Below are 26496 nucleotides of genomic sequence, written 5' to 3'. Positions count from 1 at the left end.
TATTTCTAGGAAGAAATGGGAGGTGACTCCTCCTAGAGAAGTGAAGGGCATATATAGCCTTGTGGATTTTGATAGTGAAAAGAAACCCTTCAGATGAAATTATTAACAAGGGAGCTACAATGAACAAAATCAGGTAGAATAAGTTGCTTTCTGTGAGAAGTCAATAGCCCTTTATTTGTGTGGCTATGCTATTAACACGAGAAATGACATGCAGAGCCTCGAAGTCAGAAAAGGTGACAAAACTTCTTGTCTCTCATCTGTCTGGCTGAATCATGGATTGCTAGACAAGATGCTTGATACTTCTTGTTCCTTTTATACCACTGCACTTTAGTAGCTGACTAATGCAAGAAGAACACAACTGTATTCCATTGTTGGATATCGCTACAGGTATTGACGTCACATGTCTTATGTGTCCTTAAAAGACTGGAGCGTTCCACTTCCAGAAAAATAATGTCATTTTTCAACAAATATTTCCCAAGTATCTACTCTGTGGCAGATACTGTTTTTCATTGCTTACAGTACGTCCGCCAGTGAATGAAATGAAGACTCCTTGTGGTGCAGCAGTAGAGGGACAAACAATAAGCAACAGGTATAATAAATAAGCAAATGACGTGCAATGTTGAAAGTGGGAAGTGCTATGTAAGAACTGTAGGGCAGGGGAAGGAGATCAGGCGTGGCTCATTGGTAACAGTATTAAGTAGGGTGATTAAGGTCGATTTCACTGAGAAAGTGACATTCAAGCAAATGCCTGGAGGAAATAGAAAGGTAAGCCAAGTTGATATCTGAAGAAAAGCATTCCAAGCTGAGGAGACAGTTCCATCAGGCCCTACAGTGGGGCCTGATGCCTGCTGTGTTCAAGGAACTGCAAGGAAGCCAGTGTGAAAGAGGGGAGGGTGAGAGGTTGAGAAAAAGTCAAGTTCACAGCAGAGGGCTAGATCATGGTAAATCCTTACAGGTCATTCCAGGAACTTGAACTGGATTTCACATGGAAACTTAAAAAACTGACTGAAAGTGGGGAGTTGTATTTATCATCCCTTGTTATTTGCTGTATTTCTGATGCTTTGATATCAGCAAACAACTTGGGAATGCACTTTTAGTGTGCAAACCAACCCAGAGCCATACCCCTACACTTCGTCTATCAGGATCACTACCCACCTGGCCTCTCATTCCAGGGCAAGGCACCAGGCACCTAAAGACCACCCGTAGGACCCAGACTCCCCTGAAATGACTCAAACCAACCAAACATGCTTACCCGGCCTCACCCATTCCTTCCCACAGAAACCACAATAAAGGCTCTTGCCCACATTTCCCCCTGCTCTCTCTGCCTCCTGATCAACCCTGACTCTTCCTGCTGTGGTTCTGCTTGCTGTGGCATGTCCCCTCCTCTTGGGAACTGTGAGTAACAAACCATCTTTTCAATGACATCTGTTGATCTGTTGGCCTTATCCTACCTGAATGATAATAAAACCTACATTTTAAAATGGGAGTACTCATATTATAAAAACACACTCACTAGAGAATTTCTTGGGATAGAATTTAACATTCTTTCCACATATAAAATATCCAGAAAGATGACTTTCAATAATTCAACTCCTTAGCAAAATGAAAATCTTTTCTATGCCTTAGTGAATTATAAACTCCTAAGTTTGGATCAGCTTCCAACATTTTATCTTCTGTACTTCCAATGTCATAAAACATCCCCAGAGTTCCTTTAATGAATGTGCAGGGGTTTTTTTTGTTGTTGTTGTTGTTGTTGGCATCACTTCCTCTGTGACATTTCACCCTTTTGGTCACAACCACTTTCTTCATTTATTTCAATAAACTTGCATTGACGAACGTCCTCTGGCAACCTGTCTAGAATCTCTCAAAGTCAGCAGTGTCAACATGCGTACAGCAGCTATTTCTCCTCTAACCCCATTTACACTGAATTCACATTTCACTTCTGCTGTGATCACTTTTCATTTCTTTGCTGCACTTCCATGTGTGTTGGCCAAGTCCCTCGTCCAACGACCTGCTTTTGTGTTAATGTCATGGGTGTGGTCATGGAAAGACATGGTGGCAACACTTCACACTCTCGTCTGTGCTTGACTGGAGGAACAGCCAGGCAGAGACCAATCACAGAGACGCTGGAAAAAGCGATTGGACTGGTCCGTGATCATGCTGCACAATTGTCATTTACATAGTGGTCTGTGGGCTGAAGAGCCAGCAACAATTACTCTTTGAAAGCCAAATCAGAATGAAACTTTCCTCTGGTGAAGGTTAATTATGAAAACGGTGAAGACAAAACTAGCTTTCCCTTAACCTAAAGATAACAATATAAGTGTTCATTATTATTAGTGTTCTTTAAGTAAGTGTGTGTCTACATATCTCCAAATGGATTAAAAGTATCAACTACTAAACATCCAATTTTCAGAATACTATATTGGGCTTTAAGCAAAACTAGGTAACAAGGAGCTTCCAGAATAGATCACATGTATAGATCATGTAAGTTGTATTCACATAATACTAAAAATTGACCAATTTAATCAGAGAAGGGGTCAATTCTGTTGGAAAAACATGGCTTCGAAGCTTTAAGTGTCCCTAGCAAAGTGATGCTAATAACAGCTAAAGTTTGATGAGAATTTTCTGGGGGCCATTCTGTCTATATTAAAAATGCTTTAAATATCTTATGCAATAACCGTTGAACAAATTATTTGGAAGTAGACATTATCCCCATTTTGCAGATATGGAAAATGAGGCTTGACATGGTTAAGAGATTTGCCCACAGCCACACAGCTAGCAAGATTTGAATGGAGGTCAGCCTGCTCCTGGAGCTTGTATAATCATTATGTTAAGTAACTTCCTTTCTGACAGTTTTATTTTTGCCCTCTAAAATATGGGACCAAAATCCCCACCCACTCTGTGGTTCCACCACACAAGCTGGGGTAGGTAGAGGACACCACGTGGTAGCAGCAGTGAGGACAGATTGGAGCGAAACACTGCACCACAGCGAGTTACTGAGTCTGAACATCTCCATCACACAGTCATTCCATTTAATATGTGATTAACAGCTCCCCAGGAGGCCACGTGATCTCCAACATATAAAATCTCCAATATGTAACAGTTCCAGAAATGTTCCATATACGGAAAAATAACTTTTAAAGGGAAGTGCTACCTTGCTAGGAAAAAGCTTATGTCACAGCTGTGAGGATCAGTTTCCAAGTCTAACTGGAAAACTCAGTGTGAGGGGAGAGAGGGCAGCGCTCTAAACAGAAACATCAGTTCTACACACTGGGGGAGTAACAGCTTCAGGCATTGATGCAGAAAAGGCCACTTGATTTTCAGATGTTATTATGTTGATGTGAATGTAGCGCCTCATAATATTTCCCCTAGTTTTTATCTTCTTGCCAAGACTGGACAATATGACTTTTACTGTGAGTCACAGCCACTCACCAGGAGAGACATCCTCTACAATCCCCTACTGCACCTCCCCTGAACGCTTCCACTCACTCCACTCCTAACAGTGCTCCTACCAGCTTTGATGCGGTGGGTGGAGCCCCACATTACAAGTCCTCATGTGGGAGCAAATTTCCCCTGGTGAACTCTTAAATGTTCTTATCAAGTGAGTTCCTCCCAAGCCCTAAGGGCTCTGGTTGATGTAGCTAATTAACATTGTTGAGATTCCAGTGAGGTAACAGAGTAGCTATTTTTCTCCAAGAAAGCAAAAAATAAAAACAAAGGCATGAGGACATACTTTGATTTTTTAAAAAACAGTTGCAATGTCAGTAGGAAGGGCACAAAAACACTTAACTAGATACTATTGCCCCTTTAGAGTGTTACAAATAATGAAACTGACTGACCAGACCCCTCTGGATTGTAATGTTGGAAGCATTATGCAGTCTCTCTGCCCGCTCCAGCACCTAGCAGGAGCCTTGAACACGTAGGCACTAAATAGATTCTTACTGAATAGACCAATGAGTCAAACTCTGCATTTGAATGAGATCAAGTAGTAAAGGCATCCTGAGTTCTAAGCTTTTTATCTTTAAAAAAGAATCTCAATTATTCTGTCCCTCACTCAGTGAGGGACTCTTGACCACCTGTACCTGCTGTCTTTTGGGGCCCAGTTCATGTGACAGGAACCAGACAGGGTTCACAGTAGCACTGGAAATATTCACACTCTTGCACTGGGTGATGGGTCCATGGCATTCATTTGACTATTTTATTTTATAGTTTATGAATACAAGCTAGAAAATATTTTGTATGTTTTAGTATATATCTAATATCCAAAATTACAACTGCTTTTCAGTGATGGGGAGTGGAGCTGTTAAGAGATATTTAAATCCTGCTGAGGACCAGATTGTGTCTGAGATGACAGAAATACAGTACATTTGAGATTTTGTTATAAAATTTGATTGCTAAGTATACATATTAAAAGATAAGCGTAACCACTTAAAAATCAGAAATGCAACCTATAGCTACTAAAACAGAAAATAAAAGGTAATTCTGAAAACTCAATTTGACCAAAAAGCAGAAATAAGAAAAAAGAAAAAGGGTATTCATATAATATTACAAAATAAAACTAATTGTATCATTAATCACACTCAATGTAACCAGACTGAACTCCTTTATCAAAAAGATAGACTATCAGAGTAAGTTTTAGAAAAATAGAGCTATATACTGCTTGTAAGAGCCATATTTAATATAAAGTTATAAAGAAAGCTAAAAATGAAAAGATTGAAAGAAATATACCAGAAAAAATGTTAATCAGAGAAAGCTGATCTGGCAATATTATGAACAAACAGAATTCAAGGCAAAAGTTTCAAGAGGGACACTCCATAATAAAAGGGACAGTCAAAAAGAATATATATAATCAAGAATACAAACTAACATTACAGACACAACATATAAGCTAATATTAACAGATTGTGACATATCTACTGCAATAAAAACTAATAATCACACAATCAAAAATTAAGATAAATATGGTTTGAATAGTATAATTAACAGTTAAAATTAATTCATGAATAGAGAACCCTGTATTCAACAAATAGAGATTCATATTTTACAAAAGCTTTTTGGGGAATATTCGTTTCAAGGCAATCTACATGATCAGCCATCAAACAAGTTGCAACAAATATTAAAGAATCAGTAATAAAGGCATCAAAGCAACTAAATGGAGGAAGGAACATACAGTCTTTAAAAAGTGGAGTTGGAACAACTGGACATCAATGTGGGAGAAAATAATGAGCCTTGACCTGTATATCACACCATACACAAAAATGAACTTGAGATAGATTATAGATCCAAAATTAAAACTTAAAATGTTTCTAGAAGAAAAAATTATCTTCTCAACCTAAAAATAGGTAAAGATTCTTAGAACACAGAAAGCAATTATCATAAAAGTGATAAATTAAACTATATAAAAATTAAGAACTTTTCTCAAAAGCCAGACTTATGAAAATGAATAGAAGAGCCACAGATTGGAAGAAAATATTGTCAAAATCTGACAAAGGACTTGTAATAAGAATATATAAAGAACTCCATCAACTCAATAACTTTTAAAAAGTCAACCCAATTAAAAATAGGCAGAAGATTTAACCAAATATTCACAAAAGAAAATAAAAATGGCTAATAACCAAATTAAAAAGTGTTTAACAATATTCATGAAGAAATGCAAATTTAAAGAACCATAAAAAGTATTATTCAGCCACTAGATTAACTTTACATCAAATACAACCAAGGATTTGGAGTAACCAGAACTCCTTGTATTGCTTGTGAGAGTAGAAAGTGGTACAACCACTTTGAGAAAAGATCTGGAAGTAATTACTTTATAAAACCAAACACACCATTATTTTGAAGGTTCTAGCAAGACAATTAGATAACTAAAATAAGATAAAAAGGCACTCAGATTAGAAAGGAGCAAGTAATGATATGGTCTTGTATATAGAAAATCCTAAGGATCTATAAAAAACTCTAAGAGCTAGTAAGAGTTCAGCAAGGTTGCAGAGTACAAGATCAATATACAAAAAATTGTACTTCTATACACTAACAATGAACAACCCAAAAGATAAAATTAGGAAAACAATTCCATTTGCCATACTATCAAAAAGGATAAAATATTCCAGGAATAAATTCAACAAAAATATGAAAGATATACACTGGAAACTGTAAAACATTGTTGAAAGAAGTTAAATAAAATCTAAATAAAGAGAAAGACATCTATGTTAATGGATTTAAAGATAAAATTGTTAATGGAGTAATAATCCCAAAATTGATGTACAGATTTATTGAAATTACTATCAAAATTTCAACTGGTTCCCTCCACTCCAAAATTAACAGATTGGTCCCAAAATTCACATGAAGATGCAAAGGACAAAGATAGCCAAAAATCTTGAAAAATAAAGAAAAATTTAGGGGACTCACACTTCAAAGCTATAACAATCAAGACAGAGTGGTATTGGCATATGACAGGCATATCAATGGAGTAGAATTGAGAACCCAGAAATTAACTTTCATAATTACAGTCAGTTGAATTTTGACAAAGGTGCCAAAACAACAACGGGAAAAGAATATTTTTCAACAAAAGCTGCTGGGACAACTAGATAACCTCATGCAAAAGAATAAAGCCCTACCTCACACCAAATACAAAACCTAACCCAAAATGGACCATAGAGCTAAAACTATAAAACTCTTAGAAAAAAACAAAGGAATCTGTGACGTTAGATTAGGCAACAGATTCTTATATATGAAATCAAAAAATGTTAAATAAAGAAAAATTCCAGAATGATGCCTATAGCTTATTACTTTTCAAATAAAGATTAAAATTTTCAAAACAAAGTATTATGAATGGATGTATACATGTGTGGAATAGATATACAAGTACCTATCATAATCAACTTCTGAATAGAGGTTACTTTTAGGGAGGCAAAGGAATAAATAAGGGCTTATACAGTATCTGTAATCTTTTGTTTCTGATAAAAAAATTCAGACAAATAGGATATACTGTTAATATTTGATAGAAGTGCATATGGGTACACACATATACCTTTATGAATATTTGAAATACTTTACAAATTGACAAATTACATTTTTAAAAGAATGAGACTTCCTTATCATGAGCATGCATTGCCAGTAAGCACAGGACAAAATGAAAGTAAATTAAACTAACAGATCTAAAAAAAACTATACTAATTAATCCCAAGAAGTATTCTGGAAGTTGCTTTGGGAATAAATACTGTTATTAGATCCTTTGTCATTGCCTTTATTCAAAATGGACTACGAAGCACGTGTGTTCAGAATGATTACTGGAACTTTCCACTCATTTGTATTTTATACGGAGAGTTGTGGCTTATGTTTATTTTAGTAATTTCTTTCTCTCTCTCTCTGCTTCTAAGTTTGTTTTTATCAAATTTTCCCAAGCTTAAACCTCTTCCTTTTGTTTTTTTTCTCTTTCCCAAGATTTGTATTTCCTTTTCCAAGCAATAGTAAAACATTATTTTCTTTTCCATTTGCTCATAAATCAAACAGTACATTTCCTTAGTTGGTTTTTACTTTCATCTATGTGCTGGTTGATTTGTTTACATCTCTGTTGTATCTTCACTTGTCTCAAGTGCAGGACAAGCTTCCAGGAGCTAACAAGCTACAGTTTTCAGAAGGAGAAGGTTCACTTACTATGGCCTACCCAGGTTATGTATATGCAGAAGGGGGTTTTACAATCACCTATGAGAGTGTAAACCCTTTTCATGCATGTTTCTCCGAAGGGGCCACAGGGAGCTAGAGGGAGGACACGCTTGCTGTTCCCAGAGGGCTGCTTGGCTTAAGCCACACAGGACAAGAAAGAGGAGCCTTTGGTCATTTTCTCTTCCCAGCCAACAGCAGCAGTCATCATTTACTGACCACTTCCACAGCCAGGCAGGCTTCTAGGCACTCGATGCTGTTCCTAATTCCCTATGGGAGAGGCATTATCGTCCCCATTACACACAGGGCACTGGGGAGAGTAGAGGAATGACACACGTAAGGTCACACAGCTAGTTAAAGGGAGAGCCAAGATTGACACCCAGCTGCGGCGCATGGCAAAGCCCTGCCCTTTATCACACATGCTCCTTCCGTTTCCGGTTGCAGCAGGATATGGAAAAGACTAGTCTTTTGGTGGAAGAGTCGTTCTTCCTCACGAGCAGTCATGCAATTATATTTACACTCAAGATGGGACAGCATTTAAGCCTTCAAGAAGACAATTTGATTCCTCAAGTATGACATTAATAAAAGCAAGCAAGGCACATATACACAGACTGAATTATGCACAGGCATGTATGTAGGGGCAAGGGTGGCTATCTATCATAGTACCAGGAGGGCCCCTCGGACGCTGCTCATACAACCCTGTGCTCTGAAGTGCAGCCCTTACTGAGTAACGGAGGCGTACCTGGATAGGATCCTGCGTCAGTCTCATGGGCCCAATGCATACCTCCGCAGGAGAAACCTGCTGAACAAAGGACAGCACATGAGATGTTTCGCGTTTGAAACTACAAGAATTGACAAATTCTTCCTTACACAGGATATTACATATGCCACTTTGCAGACAGTGAATAAAAGGATCCAATTTATTGATCTGGAGACAGTTTATAAAACACCATGTACACACAATCCTGGTTTTGTAAAAGAATACATATGTGTATACACACTAAAGATACCTAGGAGGTTATATCCCCTAAATGCTAAGTGGTGGGATTTCAGGTAATTTTCTACTTTAAGTTCATGGATTTTTACAATAAGCATGTACTATTTTATAGGAGAAAGCAACTCAATTCAATAACTACTTACAGAGTACCTACCATATGCTGGGAACCATGCTAGGCTGTTATTCTGAAATTTCAAAAGACCAAAAGTTTCTCTCAACTGTGGAAGATAAAGCATTTCTATGGCTTAAGAGGTGTTCCTTTATTTAGACCTTTTTTTTTTTTTTTTTATCTTCATGTTTTAGTATGAGGAGTACACAGCTTACTCTTACCCATGCTTACCAAGAATAAATTATTCGTTTCCATTGTATTTCCTCAAATAGACACCACACCATGACCACAAGAGACTAAACGGTGCCCCATGACTCCAGGAATGAGTTAAGATGTTCACTAGCCAACACCGTCCAACTGCCTTTGGCTACGAGCAAAAAGCCAATGTGAGCATTTTTCATCACTGCACTTGGATGTCTAAAAATGACTCTTCTTTCCATAATTGGATGGAAGGTCTTGGCCTCCCCTCCATGGATCCAGTTTTGTTTTTCTCTAAGAGGCTGCAGTCATTTTGCCACAACTTGGAAGGTCATCCTGCATTCGACACATTATGCTGGCCCCTGTCCATCAGAGGGGACATCTTCAGCAATTCCCAGGACCACAGACACCGCAATGGCCCAAAGGCACTTAAAATGCAAAGAGGAAAACCAGCACTTTCTTTATACTTTTAAAGACGAAAAAGTTTACCTTTCTCCTTTCTTTCCCCTTCTCCCTGCTTAACTCCTGATGGTGTGGATTTTCTCCAACACATCTCCCCAAGCTGCTGACATCCTTTCCCTCTGTAAGGTTGATAACCCCAGTGCACCCCAGCATCATCTGTGAAGAAATGATACTGGGGGCTTTGGCCTCTCACCAAACCGGCCACTAGAAAACTCGGAGAGCCCTCTGACAACATTCATCCGAGGCTCTGGGCCTCTGTGAGGGGTCACAGGAGGGCAAAGCTTTGCTCTTCTGTTCTACTCAGCGAGGTTGCCTCCTGACAGGGGGTCCTTCCAGCAGGTCTGGTGCAGCTAAAACCAACTTGGGGCCTTGAGTTCCTAAGCCCTTGAACCAGTAACAAGTTCCTTCAGTGTTTCCCTGCTGTCTTCAGGTAAAAGTGACAGGCTCAAGTTGAGTGCATCACTATTAGGCTTTTCTCTAAGCAAAGTAATGTCCTGCAAGGTGCTTGTGCTGATACCAGCACCCAGGGCATGTGTGCAGTCCCAAGAATAATTCCACCAGGAGAGGACCGTCACCAGGCCTCCTGCATCACTGGGATACTGGCCCCCCACCCAGCTCCACTCTAAAAGCAGTTTTTATCATCAGAAACATACTCTTCTTCAAAACCAAGGTTATTGACAAAATTTTATTAAACTAAAAAGTTAATGATTAATGAGTGAAACTAATTTGATGCAGCAAGGTAGATTTGATTGATGATCTGGGATATCTTTTTAATTTCCCTGTGATGTCTCTTGGGTTCACTGCACCCCCAACACAGAAGCCCCCCTCCAGCAAGACTACCTGTGAATGGTTTCTCCAGCAAAACTGGCTCCCACAGGAGTCATCCAGGGGTAGAAAATAAACAAACAAAATAAGAAATCGATAAAAGCTGAAAAGGAATCAAGTAAAAAGTGACTCTCTTTGGAAGGCCAAGACTGGGACAAAGACCCCTGCTAGAAGGGCACAGACTGTCCAAAACTTAATCATAATTCATCCCTAACCAATGCATTCCTGTATACTTTGTAAGACACCAATATGTCAGTGTGTGCACAAATAGTTATATGGGCCATTTACAACTCTGCCAGGAGGACATCTCATGACTGTGAGCCCTCCCTAAGGCCCCTTCTGTCCTAAGCATTGTGCTAGGAGCTTTAACACAAGTGATCTTAGTGGAAACAGGCAATAGCCATGGAGTGACAACACGGGCTTTGAAAGGCAACACTCATCCTAGAAGAGATTTTTTAAAGGCCTACTTTCTCCACATCCACCAGAGTTCCCTGCCTGGCAGAGCCCGGGAGAGGAACCTCAAGGCCGGTGGACCCTTGCGAAGACCCCTGCCCCTCCTCCTCTACCGGTCTCCTCCCAGGCCCACCTCCACTGCCAGCTGGGGGCCTCCGTTTATACCAGCTCCTCTGATTCTGACCGACACTTGGCTTCTTGTCTCTTGACTTGCCTTTTCCTTCTTAGTCTGTGCTCCCAGTCATCTGACCTTGGCTTCTGTGTCCAAGAGAGGACAGCTATCCCTGAAACCCTGGAGCCTCTCCTCACAGGCTCTGAGGGCTGGTACGAGGCAGTGGCCAGCAAAGGAAATTCTGCAGCAGGTATATTCACAGACAGCAGTTGGCAGAGGTCTGTTTCTGACACAGGCGTCTTACTGCCTGCATTTCACCAATCTGTAAGAGCCAATTACAAACAGAAACAGGAGACCATTTACTGATGTCTGGGTAGCCACGCCAAGATTCGCTACTTCAAAGAGTGAACTTGGAGCAACTGCAGATGCACAGATCCTCAATTAGTATATTAGCTCTGTTTTCAGGAAGTGACCAAGTTGGTCAAGGACACAGAAGCAAGAAGGGGGTGGGCCCAGGTAATGCAATTCCAGGTCCTGAAAGGAGAGGAGGATGGGACGACAGTGTGAAGAGAGAAGCCTCCTAGCCACTCCGACAGCATGGCTTTGCCCAGCAGCCTAATAAGGAAGGACTGCTGGTCGACAGTGCAGTGTTAACTGTCCAACGGTCACAGTGTGTCAAATATTTGTGTGTACATGGTAACATGCACACACACACACACACACACACACACATATATATATATATATACACACATGTGGCAGGGCCACCAATTCACTTTCAGGCTCTTTGTGGGGGGTGGGGGAGTCCTATTTTGTAGCATTAGCTAATTCTATGGTGTAAGTACTTTCACCTTAGCTGTTCTCAAGTTGGCAATACAGGTCTCAGAATGTGCGAGAGGAATATGCCATAGCTTTACATTCAGAGAAGGGTTTATGAGTGACAAACTTCTTCAGTCTTTGTTGATCTGCAGATGTCTATCACTTGCCTTTGTTTGATAATTTAGCAAGATACAGAACTCCGGTTGATTTTCCCTCAGGAGTTGAGAAAAAGAAGATAATTCTGGTTTTTGAAAGTGGGGAGATCAAGGAAGGCTTTGCGCAGACAGGTAGGTGATGAAGAGTAGGAAGATGCAGAGACTGGGCCGGGAGAGGAAATTTCACGCTTAAGGAACAACATAAGCAAAGGCACAGAGGCAAGAATGCAAAGGTGCAATGGGGGAGAAAATACGATCTGGAGTAGCTGGATTAAAGAACCGTGGGAGTGAAGGCTGGGAGGGTTGGGGTCAGTTCCTTAAAGGAGGTCGGAAGGAACTCCCTTTTTATTCTGTAGCACCAACCACAATGCAGGTTTTTGAGCAGAGGATTAACAGGGTTTATGGCTTGGGGAAAATCAAACATTTGGTTTACCTGCTTTCTGAGTAGACAGTAACAGATTTAGCAAAAATGAAACAAAAACACTGCTATGAGTGAGAACTACAGCAGTGAAAGCAAGTGGGGAAAATATATCTCAACGATCAAGAAAAAAATGACCTAAAACCCGCACACAGCTTGGCCTCATTTCAAGGGAGAGGGAACTCCAAGATGAAAACCAGCTGGGGCAGGGGAGGCGGCTGAAAGAGACAAAACCTTGCAAGGAATCAGGTATTCCGTTTAGGTTTCACTGCACTGCATTCTCCGGTGACGATCACCACAGCTCTCAGCACTTTCAGCTTCAGGAATTTTGTTAAATGACCTGGATTGGAGTTTTAGAGCTTCCCTCAAAGAAGAAGTGAGATTTCAGGAAGAAAAGTAGTAACTACCCCACCTGCTCAGCACAACTATGCCCCCACCCCCACCCGCACCCCCACTCTCTGAACTCTGTTGAGCACGGTTGCACCTTCACAGAAGTAACGATTCTCCTCTGCCTGCCTCCTGTACTTCACAGCACTGACTTTATTACCCATTTAAGTATCTTTCTCCTTGGCAAGATTGTAAGTTTCTCGAGGACACGAACTCTTTTTCACAATCTTATCCCCAGCATCTAGAAGGTACTAAAAAATGCTGGGGATCAACAAATACATGATTTTACATAACAGAGTCATGACTGAGACTTCATTTCTCCTGACTCCCGGGGCACTGCTCTTCCATAACGCTCCAAAATTTAGAGAATTGTGACTGCACGGCCCACCCATCTGTTGTGGGGTTCTGGACTCCATTCTGATTTTGCAAAACAGATGGTCCAGTTTCTGGCAATCCTTGCCCATGTCTTGGTAGTCAGTCTGTCCTACTGCTGACAGGGCTGCCCCCAGGACCAAGAAGGAGAATGGAGAGCATGCATGTGTGCTTTGTGTGTGTGTGTGTGTTGGGGGGGGGGGCAGTTCCTTAATTTTCACCTTCCAACAACAAGTTCAAAGTCTGAATCTTCCCACTTCAATGGCTTCTCCTTTGGAACCCCTTCCACCCCTCTACCGCTTGCAGTTCTGACTATTCACACAGAGTTCAGGCAAAGCTGACTTCATGAGAGGGGGCTTGTACCATAAAGATCATTTTTCATCACAGACAGGACCAGCTGTGGGCGCAGGAATAGGCCTTTTTAAATGCCCTAATCAACTCTGCTCGCTGTCCTGTTAGTTCTAATCTAAAAGTGATATTTAATTCTTTTGGGTGTGCCCTGTCCACCCTTCACTTCCAGGGCAAATTGCTTGCTTTACTCCTCTGAGCTCTGAGTAAGCAAAGGCTGTGTTTGACTTTCGCCTTTTTAATGGGCCCATGCCTGCCCTCTGGCTTCCCGTGTGATGGGCCTTAGCACTGACCATGAGGCTGGACATCTCTCGCTCATCCTGGTCTCCACTTCCCAGGCCTACTGCCCTCCGCACGGCCAGAATGCGTCCTCTGTCTTTTCTCAGCCACTGCACAGTGGTCGGCTCTGCCCTCACACCAGCTTCAAGCACTCACCTTGCTTTGATTCTGGCCAGTCTCTGTCGTCTCCAGGCAACTCTGCTGCCCTGACCTTTCAGTGCTCAGCAGGTGGTCCTGAACCTTCCTGCTTCCAGTTCTTTGATCCAGAAGTCCTATATATCTGGGGAACTTTTAAAATAAAGTGGTCATGCTGGTGAAGAGGGGGATGTATCAGGGGAGGAAATACCAGGGGCTTCAACTATTTGTTCATGATCTATTTTTTTAAGCAGTGAGGAGTACGTAAGTGTTTACTGCATTACACTTTGTAGTTTGTTGTGTATTTTAAATAATGCAAAATAAATATAGAATGTATTTCATTTTATTAAAAAAGCCTATTTTCTATGTTTAGATTAACATTTATTGAGCAATAGCTACTACATAAATATTCTACATACATTCGTTTTTCTTTCTAACGAAGTGTTTATTTGGTAAAATAAGATGCTGTATTTAAACTTCCTCGGAATATGGTTTGTTTCCCTGAAACCTGATAAAATGAAATCTTAGGAAACTGGACTGGGACTCAGGAGACTTTGCTCAAGATAAGTAACTGTTCTGCACCTCAGTAAGGCAGGAGGGGGTTGAGGAATGGCCCCCACACATCATCCCACGTCACAGTCACAGCAACCCCACTTCCTCATAGCTACAGAAGCTAAAGCTCCCAAAAGGTTAAGTAACTTCACCCGAGGGGCTGGAGTTGAGATTTAAGCCCAGACCCTCCTTCCTTGGAAGGCCATGCTCTTGCTTACATATTCACTTATATTTCAGTTTGTTCCAGAATGGTCTTACGATGGTGTACAAAGAGATTTGAATTATAACAGTTTTAACATGACTTGTGAATAAGAAGCGAAAGAGCTGGCTGAGAAATAATGAGCATGGGGAAGATGAAGCAAGCCGGGAGATCAGTAAGTACGTCTGTCGCAGCCAACGCAGTCAGCTCCCAGTGCAAGAGGCATAGTCAGCCACCCCCGTGCAGCAGACGGACAGCGGGGGGCTTCCCAGCACTTGTCCTACAATGCCCCCCACCCATGTCTCTCTACCATTCCCCAGTCACTGTTGATGACAAGGCTGTTCTTCCTTAAGAAATATTATTAGTACACGCAGTGAGCATCACTGGGCAAGTGGGAGAGAGGACAACACATTCCACTGTGCCTGGAACACGATGCATGGGAAAGGAGAGGCCCTCTGTGTGGCACTGCAGTGGCAATTAAAAATCAACGCAGAAGACATCCAGATGCCACGAGATTCAAATGAAGAAAATGGGGCCAGCAGAGTCTAATGGAGGAGCCATCCCCTCCCCACAAATCAGATGAAAGAGAACTGTTTAAACAATAGGCATTTCATTTACAGACATGAGAAAAGAGCTCAGCCTAACATCTATTATGCATTAAAATGGAAAGAAAAAAATGATCTAGAATACAATCCATGTTTGGGGAGTACCCGAAGGCGGCTGGCACAGGGGAGCCTTAGAGAGCATTCTCTTTACAGGAAAAACAAAACCTTACTTTATCTCCATATTATGATTATTTCAAAAGGCTTTATGTCATATATGAAATGCAAGAATAAAGGCATGACGCTTTCATAAACATAACAATTCAGCCACAGTGTCACTGGGCCCAGAGTGTGTAAAAACAACACCATTCCCAGATTCCAAAGGTCAAACCCAGAGTCTGACTTAGAAAGCAGAAGAATTTAAAGGCAACCACAAAACGTGACATCCCTCAGCTAACTTCCTTCCTTTTACTAGGGGTATTGCTGATAATAGAAACTGCCGGACTTAAGCATTTCAAATTACATTGTACAATAGAGGACAAGCAAGAACAGTTGATTTTTGATTATTCAGGAGGCAATTATCCAGACTGGGGAAAAACCCAAGCATTTCAGACACTCCTCCATCCTGCCCTATGCCTCCTCTTTAACATTAAATGAAGACGGGAGAAAGTAAGGAGAGATGATATTCAAATCAGTCAATCCTGCTACATAGTCACCAAGCAGTTCTGGTAAATAGATTTCTTAGGCAAGGAGACAGAAACCATCTGCTAAAAATGAGTTTGCGATTTCCTGTGGATTTCAATTATCCATGTTGCTTCTGCCCTCAATTTTATCGTTGATAAGCCAGAGCTGCCTTAGAAAGACAATAGCCAAATGTCCTCCCTGCTTGTCTCCAGGAAAATCTCACACTCGTCCATGGTCACCCTGAAGCAGCTCTAGCCTTTCAGCCACATCTGGTACTGCACCAAAAATTCAACCAGGCTAGCTTTCCTGACTCGAGTGCGTCAGGACCACACGCACAGGTGAACTGCAACTGTCAGTCTCTGAGACCACAGATCTCATGGACCTCAGTGGTTAGGAATCAGCCTCAAGAACTGATTTCCATTTAAAAACTAATCCCATTTTTCCCTGGCTGGTGTAGCTCAGTTGGTTGAGTATTGCTCCTGGTCAGGGCACACGCCTAGGTTGTGGGTTCGGTCCCCAGTCAGGGCACATACAAGAGGCAACCAATCGATGTTTCTCTCTCCTTTTTCTCCCTTCCTTTCACTCTCTCTAAAATAAATAAACAAATAAACATAAAACATCAATATAAATTAAAACTAATCCCATTTCAACAAATCTCACTTAAAAGTAACTCCAGAGAAGGAAACTGCAAAACACAAATGCCCTCTTTTTTTGAAAGAATTTTTACTTACTTGGTAAAAACAATGATTTCCAAACCATTATTCATAAAAAGTACAGTTCGCATGCTAAGGATGTAAAACCTAAGTACTGGACAACTAAAACATCAACATTTGTTGAAGCTTGGCACACACCACAGCTGCCCCTGACACCAGCAGGGCTTCCCCTGGGAGGGTATCTTCAGGGGCCTGTGACCCTTCCTCTTGACCCAGCAAAGGTACACACATGGCCAGCAAGTCGCCATTCTGCCATGGCCTTCTGGTTCTACTGTGGCTGACCTCTAAAGCAAATGTGAAAACTCCTACAATCTAATTTCTTCTTTTTAACAATTATTGTTTGTTCACATTTAGGAAAGAGACTATGGGGGCACTAGGAGGGTGGAGACGGTTTCTTTAAGGGCCTGTGTCTGAGCTAAGGGATCCCATCACAGCACCCTTCTGCATTCTCCTAGAAACCCAGAGAGTTTGGGAGGTGTACAGAATAAATGTGTCCACTGCTGGAGGAAAAGAAGAAAGAAAACTCCTAAGCACAGCAAAAGATGAACTGAGTCCTGAAGGTCCATTTTTTTCTTCAACCAAAGTACAGTAAGCTTTTCCGTGCTCAACACTGAAATAATCCCAATGGAAACTAATGACTTCGTGTGTGTGTGTGTTTCCTTTCTGTTTGTTCATTTGTTTTTTTAGACTCAATCATTGACAGATATATATTTCCATTTTATTGTTAATATTTTTTATCCTTCTTCCTCCTTCTCTTCTCCTCTTCCTCCTCCTTCTTCTTCAAGAAAACTGTTTAACATTTCATGTAATACTGGTTTGGTGGTGATGAACTCCTTTAGCGTCTTCTTGTTTGGGAAGCTTTTTATATGTCCTTCAACTCTAAATAGAAAGGGTATACAACCAAGATTACTCTACCCAGAGTAATTACTGCCCCCCCCCCCACCAGTACCTCGCCGTAAGTCCCTGGTGCCTTTTGAGCTGCTGCTCCAGCACCTGCGCTCAGAGGGAGTGAGTCAGAGTAAGTCCAGGAGTGGGCCCTTTAAAAGGAATTGTCTGGGACTTCAGAAGCCCTGTGTCTTGCTCAGCCACAATCCCTGCTGGTTTTTTCAACCAGAAATTATGGGGACTTCTTTTCCTGGCATTAGAATGCTAGGGTGGGGGGCTTGATGTGTGACTGGGACTCCTCTCTCTTCAGGGGAACCTCTGTAGCCTAGATTTCCCTCCTGATTTTTATCCATCACATGTGGGTGTGGCACCAGCCCGTTCCACATCTCCGCCCCACCTACCAGCCTTGATGTGGCTTCTTTAAATTCCTAGTTGTAGGACTTTCATTCAGTTAGGTTTCAGGAGGTGCTGAATGGTGGTTGTTCTGTAGTTTAGCTGTAATTTTGTTATGGTTGTGGGAGGATGCAAGTACCACATTTACCTACACTGCCATCTTGACCAGAAGTCTCTCCTTTTGTTGATCTCAGAAAGAGATCTGATAACACGTATTCTCTGGGTGGAAAATATTGGCCACACAAGTTACATATGCAATGGTGTGCGGCTTCCTGAAGGGAAGTACATGAAATAATCACAACCCAAACTAGAATCACTGAGGAGAAATGACTTTCAACCTGAGGGATAATAGAACTGCTTTTCACAGCTGCTTTTGGACCAAGAACACTTATGGGATTCCAGGAACCGCAGAGGTCTGAACAGAAGCTAATGTGACCCAAGGTCCCACAGCCAAACACCAGTCCTAAGTCAAACTGCTCTAGTTATAGTACACAGGTTGACAGAAGATTTTTCAAGATGGGTTCATGGGAAACAAATTCCCTGATTTCAGGCAAGTTCAATCAACTTATGTGTAGTATTTATATTTTAAGGTCAATTTTGATGGATATGGAATGATTGGCTCACTTTTTCTTTTCTTGATTATCTTCAACATGTTTCTCTATAATCTCCTCACTTTAAGCATTACTATCAAAGTCTGATACCAATCTAATTTTCTTCCCCTTGAATAGAACTTGACCTTTTGCCAAGATGCACCAATAGATTTTTTTCTTTAAGGGAGATTATAACACTGGAATATATAATATATTGATGGTGTCCATTTGGTATCAATTTTCCCAGTAGGTAATGTACCCTTTCTGCAGGTGGAGGGGTCCAGTCTTTTTCCAGAAAGGTTTTCTTTCATTTAATTTTAAATAATGTTAAAATGGAATATGTCCTATTCCATTGATTCAGCTTATATTTTCCTTTGTCTGTATTTCATAGCTATCATCTTTTCTCAAATCTTTCTCTTTTCACTTGTTTTTTTTTCTTCTTCCTTTCCAACTTCTATTTCCCTTGTGTTTTCTGCAGTGTTTATTCATTCTCATATATCTTCTGTTTTGACCTTCATTTCTCAGGTTTTTTGCTATTATTTCTACTTCTTTTCTAAGTTATCAACTCTCTTTTTCATATCTTTCTGTTTTCTAATCATTTAATCTGTGTTTTTCTAATTCAGATTCATCTGGTTCTTTCATAGCTTTTAATCATTTTCTTAATTTCATTTAGCTAATTTTGAAACATTAGGCTGCAGTTTCTTCTCTGTTTGCTGGGCATATTTTTCTTATGTGCCTTCACTGTCTGACAGGTGAGCCTGGGAAGCCCCTCCATTTTTGGTTAATGTTCTCAAATCAACTCACCAAGCCCTCTACTCCCAGCGGGACTATCCCCTAGGATGAGTGCTTAGGGGCAATGTCTGGGCTCCCCATCCCTCAGGACCACTAGAAGCCCCGCTGCCTCCCCAGCACTTCTTCCTGCAGAGCTCCTCGTCACTGTCAGTGGTTTGGACCCAACTGCTTATGTTTTAGAATTTACAGACTCACTCTGACCCTTAGTTTTGTAAAATATGCTGCTGTGGGTATGTGCTTTACTAACGTTATAGCTCTATTTTTATGAAGGTGGATTTTAGGGGATTAAAATGATGTCATTAAAAATAGGATCCATAAAAACATGGTGTGTTGAACCTTATCAAAACTAAAAACTTCTGCTTTTAAGAGAAACTGTGAAAAGAATGAAAAGATAAGCAACAGATAGGGCAAAAACATTTTCAAACACATATCTTATGATAAAGAACTTGTATCCAAAATATACAAATGCCAAAACTCAACAATAAGAAAACAGTATTATTGAAAAATGGGCAAATGTTGGACAGGAACCTTACCAAAGAGTATATAAAGATGTCAAATGGCATAGGCAAAGATGCTCAGCAGCATTTGTCACTAGTCAATTGCAAATTAAAACAATAGAATAACACTGCACACCTATTAGAATGGCTAAAATTAAATTTAAAAATCTGACCATTCCAATTGCTGACAAGGATGCACAGTAATGCTAATTTAAAAGAGCAAAAACAAAACACTTCAGAATAAATTCTTTCATTCAAACATTTATTCAACACACATTTACTTTATTCTAGTAACTGGAGAAAAATTGCTCACTGCTATACAAGCTAATGGCTTGATTTGGATTTGAACTCAGACTCTCTGACTTCAGCAACTGTGCTTTTGCATATGATATTACACACCAGACTACCTGTGTCATCACGGAGTCTGGCGTGTAATATCAAGATCAGTGAAACAAATGGAATGACATGCTGCCTTCCTAGATGGGAGGTCAGCAGTAAAAAATGTTGTCTCCCCTCAATAATCAATGTATTAATTACTATAAATGTCCTGGCACAACTTTTTAAACTTGTAAAATGATTCTCAATTTCAAGTAGAAGACTAGCTGCCACTATTTTGCTCTGCCAGATATAACAACTGACTTCACAGATAAAACTACTAAAACAGCACAGTTCAAGCAGAGACATCATGAAATATAACAGAACTTAGGAACACATACACACTGTATAAATATATATGTGACCAATACTTACATAGTTTTCCAGCTCCTAAGCTTTGTATTATCTTTTACTGACCTCTCTGCTCGAACCATACAGTCTTGGAAGTATGATTTTAGTAAACAGTAAAAGTGTTATTTTATGTCAGTGGGGAAGAAGTAATTCAATAATTTCAATCATGATAGGATAATTGGTTAAAATGTGGAGAAAAATTAATTCTGTGCATCATAACATATATCCAAATAGCTTCCAGGTAAAATTTTTTAATGGAAAAGACCTCATGAGAATATTGAAAAGTAGGTGAATACTTCTACCAATCAAGGGCCTAGAATGCCTTGCTAAAAATAACGTCAAGCACACAAACACTGAAGAAAATTATTGTTAGATTTTTATTAATAAAAATAAAGTATAAAATAGTATAATAAAACTGAAAATTATTTATAACATGTGATAGGAAAGGAGTTGGCATCTTATCAAGAATTTTTTAAAACTCTAATAAGATAATTATAAAAAAAATAAAAAGCTAGCATCCCAATTAAAAATGGATGAGTAAAGGACAAGCAATTCACAAAACAAACACACAAATTATGTAACAATGCTCAGTTCTCTGGCAATAAAAAGTGCAAATCAAAGCTAGAGTCTACTTTTGCTTGTCAATTTCCAAATATTTTAAGTGACAATCCCCAGTGCTGTGGAAGGTCTGGGGAAACCAGTATTTTCCTTGCTGGAGGAAGAGGAAAACTGCTTAGGTGACACCGGATCCCGTAACGCACACCAAATGCCTTCCTGGAACTTGGTGACTTAAATGGGTAAGACCTTCAGATGCGTGTGAGACTCTTCACTTGCTACCCCCCATTCTCTGTGTATATATCTCCCATGATAATTAAAATGTAATAATTTTGTCATCATAACCACGAATTGTCAGGGGCAGGAGGACTCTAGGAGGTAGATGCCAACTCCATCCAACCACAGTCAGAGAACCAGTAAATGATCAGCTGGGACAGGATGTGTCCCAGCACCCAAAGCCCAAATCCATCTGCTACAGCTGAGATTCACAGATATTTGGTGAGTGGATGTTTAATTTAATACATCATTAAAAAGCTGAAAAAGCCCTTGGTAAATGGAAGACTACTCTGTTTCTTGGCGCAAAATGCAGGCTGCTGAAGAACTAACGCTGCCAATGTTGCTATTCGTTAAAAGGTTTTTAATATAACACCAAATCTGGAATTCCTTTCCCTGTGTGTACCTAAGCGGTAGTAACATTTGTGCCCTGGAGCAGGCAGATGCTAGGTCTGTATTATTCATGGATGTTTCTCCAGTGCTTGGCATAGCAGGCAGTTTATGAACGATCTCACATTCATTCTTTTGGAAAAGCCACAGGGAACCAGAAGCTAAAGAGGTGCCTTATATTTGTAATCTAACTTAATAAACTAGATCATGACAGTATAAGCTCTTTCTCTAGCTTGCATTAAAATGTCCCATAACATTTGACTTACTCATGTGAAAACATAAATGTCAACTTCTGGATCAGCTAACTTTACTCTCTCTCTCCCTCCACTATCACAGAAAATCAAGAACTGCTTTAGGTTCTCACTTGTATTATTACAAAATACTCTTCCAGACATTGAAGTCATAGTTAAGGATAGTTTCCAAGAATCTGAGAATTGGAAGGCTTCCAAAGGGCCATCTTATTTAACCCTTTCACGTTACAGATTGCCAAATAAGGCCCAACAGGGTAAGTGGTATGTTCAAGGTCACACACGTGTGCTGTCTCCCAGCTGCCAGGCCAGGAATACTTCCACCATGACCCAATGTTTCTTCCTGGTAACCACCAAAAGGCTTCCCCATTAAAAACAAAGTCATAGAATACCACAGTTCCAGGCCTTGCAAAGAGAGGATGTTAGAGTAGATTAGTGGTCAGCTTTATTCCCAACTTCTAATTCATGATCCAATAATTTAATGTAAGAATCCATAAATACATACCATGTGCTTGAGAGAATGGCAGATAAACAAAGGTTAAAAGCCTTTCCTAGTAATTCTAGAAGAGTTTATAAATTATTTTTAAATGAAGAGGCTAATCATGAGTTTAAAAATTTCCTCAAATGTCTCATTTTATCATTTTCCTCTATTTCTTATTTTACAAAGCCTTTTGCAGAATTTGGCATAATATGCCCAGTCAAAAAAGACAGACTAATTAAGCAGTCTCTGAAGCCACTCTACTAGAACATATGTCTTTCCTTGTGGACTTACCAGTAGGCAAAGAGAAATGTAAGTGGCAATATAAAAATCCAGAGAAGCAAAGGAAAGGGATGGAGGAGGGAAGGGAGCAGCAGGTAGGAGTTGATACTCATATAATTAGGTAAATCAAGGACAATTTCCTACAAACTAGAGGGGTCCTCCTGGACTACTGAGATGTCTAGTAAAGTTGAGATGTGGTCTGGGTCCTTGAGTAATAATAAAAAATAACAGGGGCCAACAAGGTACAATAGGGGCAAACTGACTGACGATCAAAGGCCGATGTTCTGTTCCAACTCATACATTGACTAGCTCTGTGACCCTGGGCAGATCACACCATCCCTCTGGGAATCAGTTTTGTAAAATAAGAGTTAAACTTAGTGCTTCACAAACTTATCCATAGATGAACCTTAAAAACAAAGAATCACCAGATTTGCTGGTCTAAAAGTGTCTTCTATTTTTAAATATTTCATAAGATTTTACTTCCAGATGCTGTATGATCCTGAGCAATTTACTTACCCTCCCCACACCTCAGTTTTCTTGGAACAACTCTCTTATAAGAAAAACTACAAATTTGTACAGAATATGTTTTAAGAACATAATGCAGTGAGATATTGTCAGAACAAGATCCGGGAAATAAAGGAAGGCAAAACGCAAAATGTGGCTTTTGGCGCCCACGTCCCCCAAGGCCACCTGCGATTCTGAAAGCAGCAGCTGACAAGCTGAGCACAGCCTCATCCATCTCGCAGAGATGGAAGGACAAAACGGGAGTTCAGGGCCCCTTAGGGAGGGAGGACCTTGGTAAACACCTTGGGGTTTTCGGCTGGGAACACAATGGGTCACAGCCCTGGCATCGGATTGACCTGGAAACCAACCAGCCTTCATAGGGATGAAACCCTCCCTTGAATCATCTCAATCACTGACTGAATTATTATCATTTGGTTAATATGTTCAAAGAATTAAAAGACAAAACAACAAAACAACTAAATTTTGACAAAGAGCTAGAAACTATAAAAAGGAATCAAGTGACAATTTTAGTACAGACATACCTTGGAGATATTGCAAGTTTGGTTCCAGACCACTGCAATAAAGCAAAGATTAGAATAAAGCAAGTCACATGACTTTTTTTTGTTTCCCAGTGCATATTAAAATTATGTTTATACTATACTGTAGCCTGATAAGTGTACAATAGTATTATGCCTAAAAACAACATATGTGCCTTAATAAAAATACTTCATTACTAAAAAATGCTAAACATAATCTGAGCCTTTATTGAAGTGTAATCTTTTTGCTGGTAGAGAGTCTTGCCTCTGTGCTGATAGCTGCGGGCTGAAGGTTGGTGCAGCTGTGGCAATTTCCTAAATAAGACAACAGTGAAGTTTGCCACATCAATCTCGCTTCCTTTCAGGAACAATTTCTCTGATAGCATTTTATTCATAGTCAACCTTCTTTCAAAATTGGAGTCAATCCTCTCAAACCTTGCTGCTTCAACAACTAAGTTTATGTAATATTTGAAATCTTTTGTTATCAATCCAACACTCTTCATAGCATCCTCACCCAAAGCCGACACAGAGACAGACATGCAGGGAGCAGATGATGCTGGGAAAATGGCTCCAGCAGCCTTGCTCTATGCAGGGTGCCACAACCTCCAGCTTGTAAAAAATGTAGTATCTGTGGAGTGCGATAAGGTGAAGTGCAATAAAGCGAGGTATCCCTGTACTAAAAATACAGTAATTAAAATCAGTCACTAAATGGATGGGTTAATGGGGATAGGAGGCATGGTGAAGAGAGAATTGAAGAACTGGAATATGAGGTCTGTCCAGAAGGTATCCGGCCATGAAATATGAGAAATAGAGACATTTATTGAAGAAGGTACAAGATGCAAGAAGTATCGTACATAGGGCAGTGACACCTCAGTCCCCTTCAAAGTAAGCACCTTGGGACCTCACACAGTTCTAATGGTGATCAGCTGCCTCATCATATTATCCTGAATCTCATTGATGGTCTGAAATCTTTTACCTTTCAAAGGTGATTTTAGTTTTGAAAAAAGCCAGAAGTCCACAGGGCACCAAATCTGGGCTGTAGGGGCGGGGGTGCTGAGTCACCTGGGTGATTTAATGTTTCACCAAAAAACTGCACAAGACATGATGCATGAGCAGCACAGTGTCATGATGAAGCTGCCAATCACCAGTTGCCCATAGCTGTGGCCTTCTGAATCATAGGAATTGTTTACACAGAGGAATGTTCGAGCTTCACAAAAAATTTGATGCAGATTTTATCCTCTATTTGCTCAGTCATTTTGAATGTGACAACCACACAGTACACATGCTCACTCAATGGCGTCTACGATCCCCACTGACTAGTCCAGTGAAGTTGGCATTGTTCATGCATGTGCATTCCAGTCCACTCTCCTTGGCTGCCAGGTTACATCGATGTTGAGTAAACCGCTCTTGTTATATTAACAAGGGTTGGACTTTTTCTGGAGAGACCTTGCGTATGTCAGAAGACAAGACCCAGACTAAGGTGGAAGATAGAAGAATGGGAAATACAAGGAGCGTAAGAGATATCTGGAACACAGAGAAAATGTGTCACATATATGTAACACCAGTCCCAGTGGGATAAGAAAGAGAATGGAACAGAAACAATACCTAAAGGGAAAATGTATGAGAATTTTGCAGTAGTGAAGAAATAGATGAACCCTCAAATTCCAGAAGCACTATTGCCTTAAGAAGAAAAAATACAAAGAAAACAACATCTATTCATATCATAGAAGAATAATTGGAAGCAAAATACAAAGTGAAAAATGTTTTAAAATAGCCAAGGAAAAAGACACATTGCTTTAAAGGAGCAATAATAATAAAACTGACCTTTAATTTTCAGTGGAAATACTGGGAGGCAGAACACAATGAAATTATATCTTCAAAATGCTAAAATAAATTACATTCCAACCTAGAACTCTATACGTAGTGAAAACATATTTCAAAAATGATAATAAAATAAAACTTTTCAAACAAAACAAAAATGCTGAGAGAATTTGTCACTAGGAAACTGGCACTAAAGAAAAAACTAAAGAGAGACCTTTACCCAGAAAGCAGATTTCAGCTAGAAGCTCACAGATGGAGCAAATAATGAATCTCACTAGAAAAGGTAAATATATGAGTGAATCTAAATAAATATTGACTGTAGAAAACAACAGTAATGTTTCCTTGACTTTTAAAAAATAGAAAATTAAAAGACATGACAAGAGCATAAAATAAGTGGGAAAATTACTGGAAATTAAATATTCTGAAGTCCCTCTATTATCTCGGAGAGGAGCAGAGGTATTAACATTAGACGAATAACATTAATTTAATAATTTCTATGAATTATAAAAAGCATATTAAACAGAGTATGTAACAAGCTACTAGAGTAGGGACATGAAATAAAATATTTAAACTAATAGAAACCAAGATTTTATTTAAAAAAATAGAACTTGTGGAGAAAAGAAAAGCCAATAGTAAGATAACAACATTGAATGTAAATATATTGCTAATTGTATTTAATATAAATGAACTAGGTTTCTCTTCCAGTTAGAAAGAGCCAATTCCTAAACCACCAGCCCTCTCTCTGACAACAATTATAATAAACTCCAGACAAAAAATGACAACCTGAGGGCTCTGGAAAGGAAACAAAAGCACACAGGTTTTTAGAGGGGAATATAAAGTTGGAGAAAGAGTCCACACCTGCTGGGTTTCCCAGTTTTTCAGCTTTGCCTTGAGGGCAAGCCACCGTCACAGCATGGCCTGAGATAATCACACTCTGAAGGATAGCTCACCCACCAATCCTGCCTATGGAGCCAGAGGATAAGACCTGGGGCAACATGGGCTGCTGGAGAGTGAAGGGAGCATTCCAGCAAAGAGAACCAGGGAAGGGAAGTTCTAAACTCTGCCCAAATACCTGCCTGAACCTTCAACCACACATGCACAGGGCACACTG

At 40.0% G+C, this 26496-nt stretch overlaps 1 protein-coding gene across 1 annotated transcript in view; it reads right to left on the bottom strand.

Annotated features, from left to right (window-relative positions):
• The window catches only part of PDE8B (phosphodiesterase 8B), a 249015-nt gene that overhangs the window by 112074 nt on the left and 110445 nt on the right, over window positions 1-26496 (bottom strand). Inside the window, exon 2 of the mRNA XM_090276403.1 lies at window positions 8399-8458. Within this exon, the coding sequence (XP_090132529.1) occupies window positions 8399-8458 (60 nt within the window). The remainder of the gene's footprint in view (window positions 1-8398; window positions 8459-26496) is intronic.

This window comes from Furipterus horrens, unplaced genomic scaffold (genome assembly GCF_987537825.1).
Source record: "Furipterus horrens unplaced genomic scaffold, mFurHor1.1.pri manual_scaffold_5, whole genome shotgun sequence".
In the NCBI taxonomy this organism is placed as follows: domain Eukaryota; kingdom Metazoa; phylum Chordata; class Mammalia; order Chiroptera; family Furipteridae; genus Furipterus; species Furipterus horrens.
The sequence above is the reverse complement of the archived record's forward strand: the minus strand, read 5'-3'. Positions and strand labels throughout refer to the sequence as shown.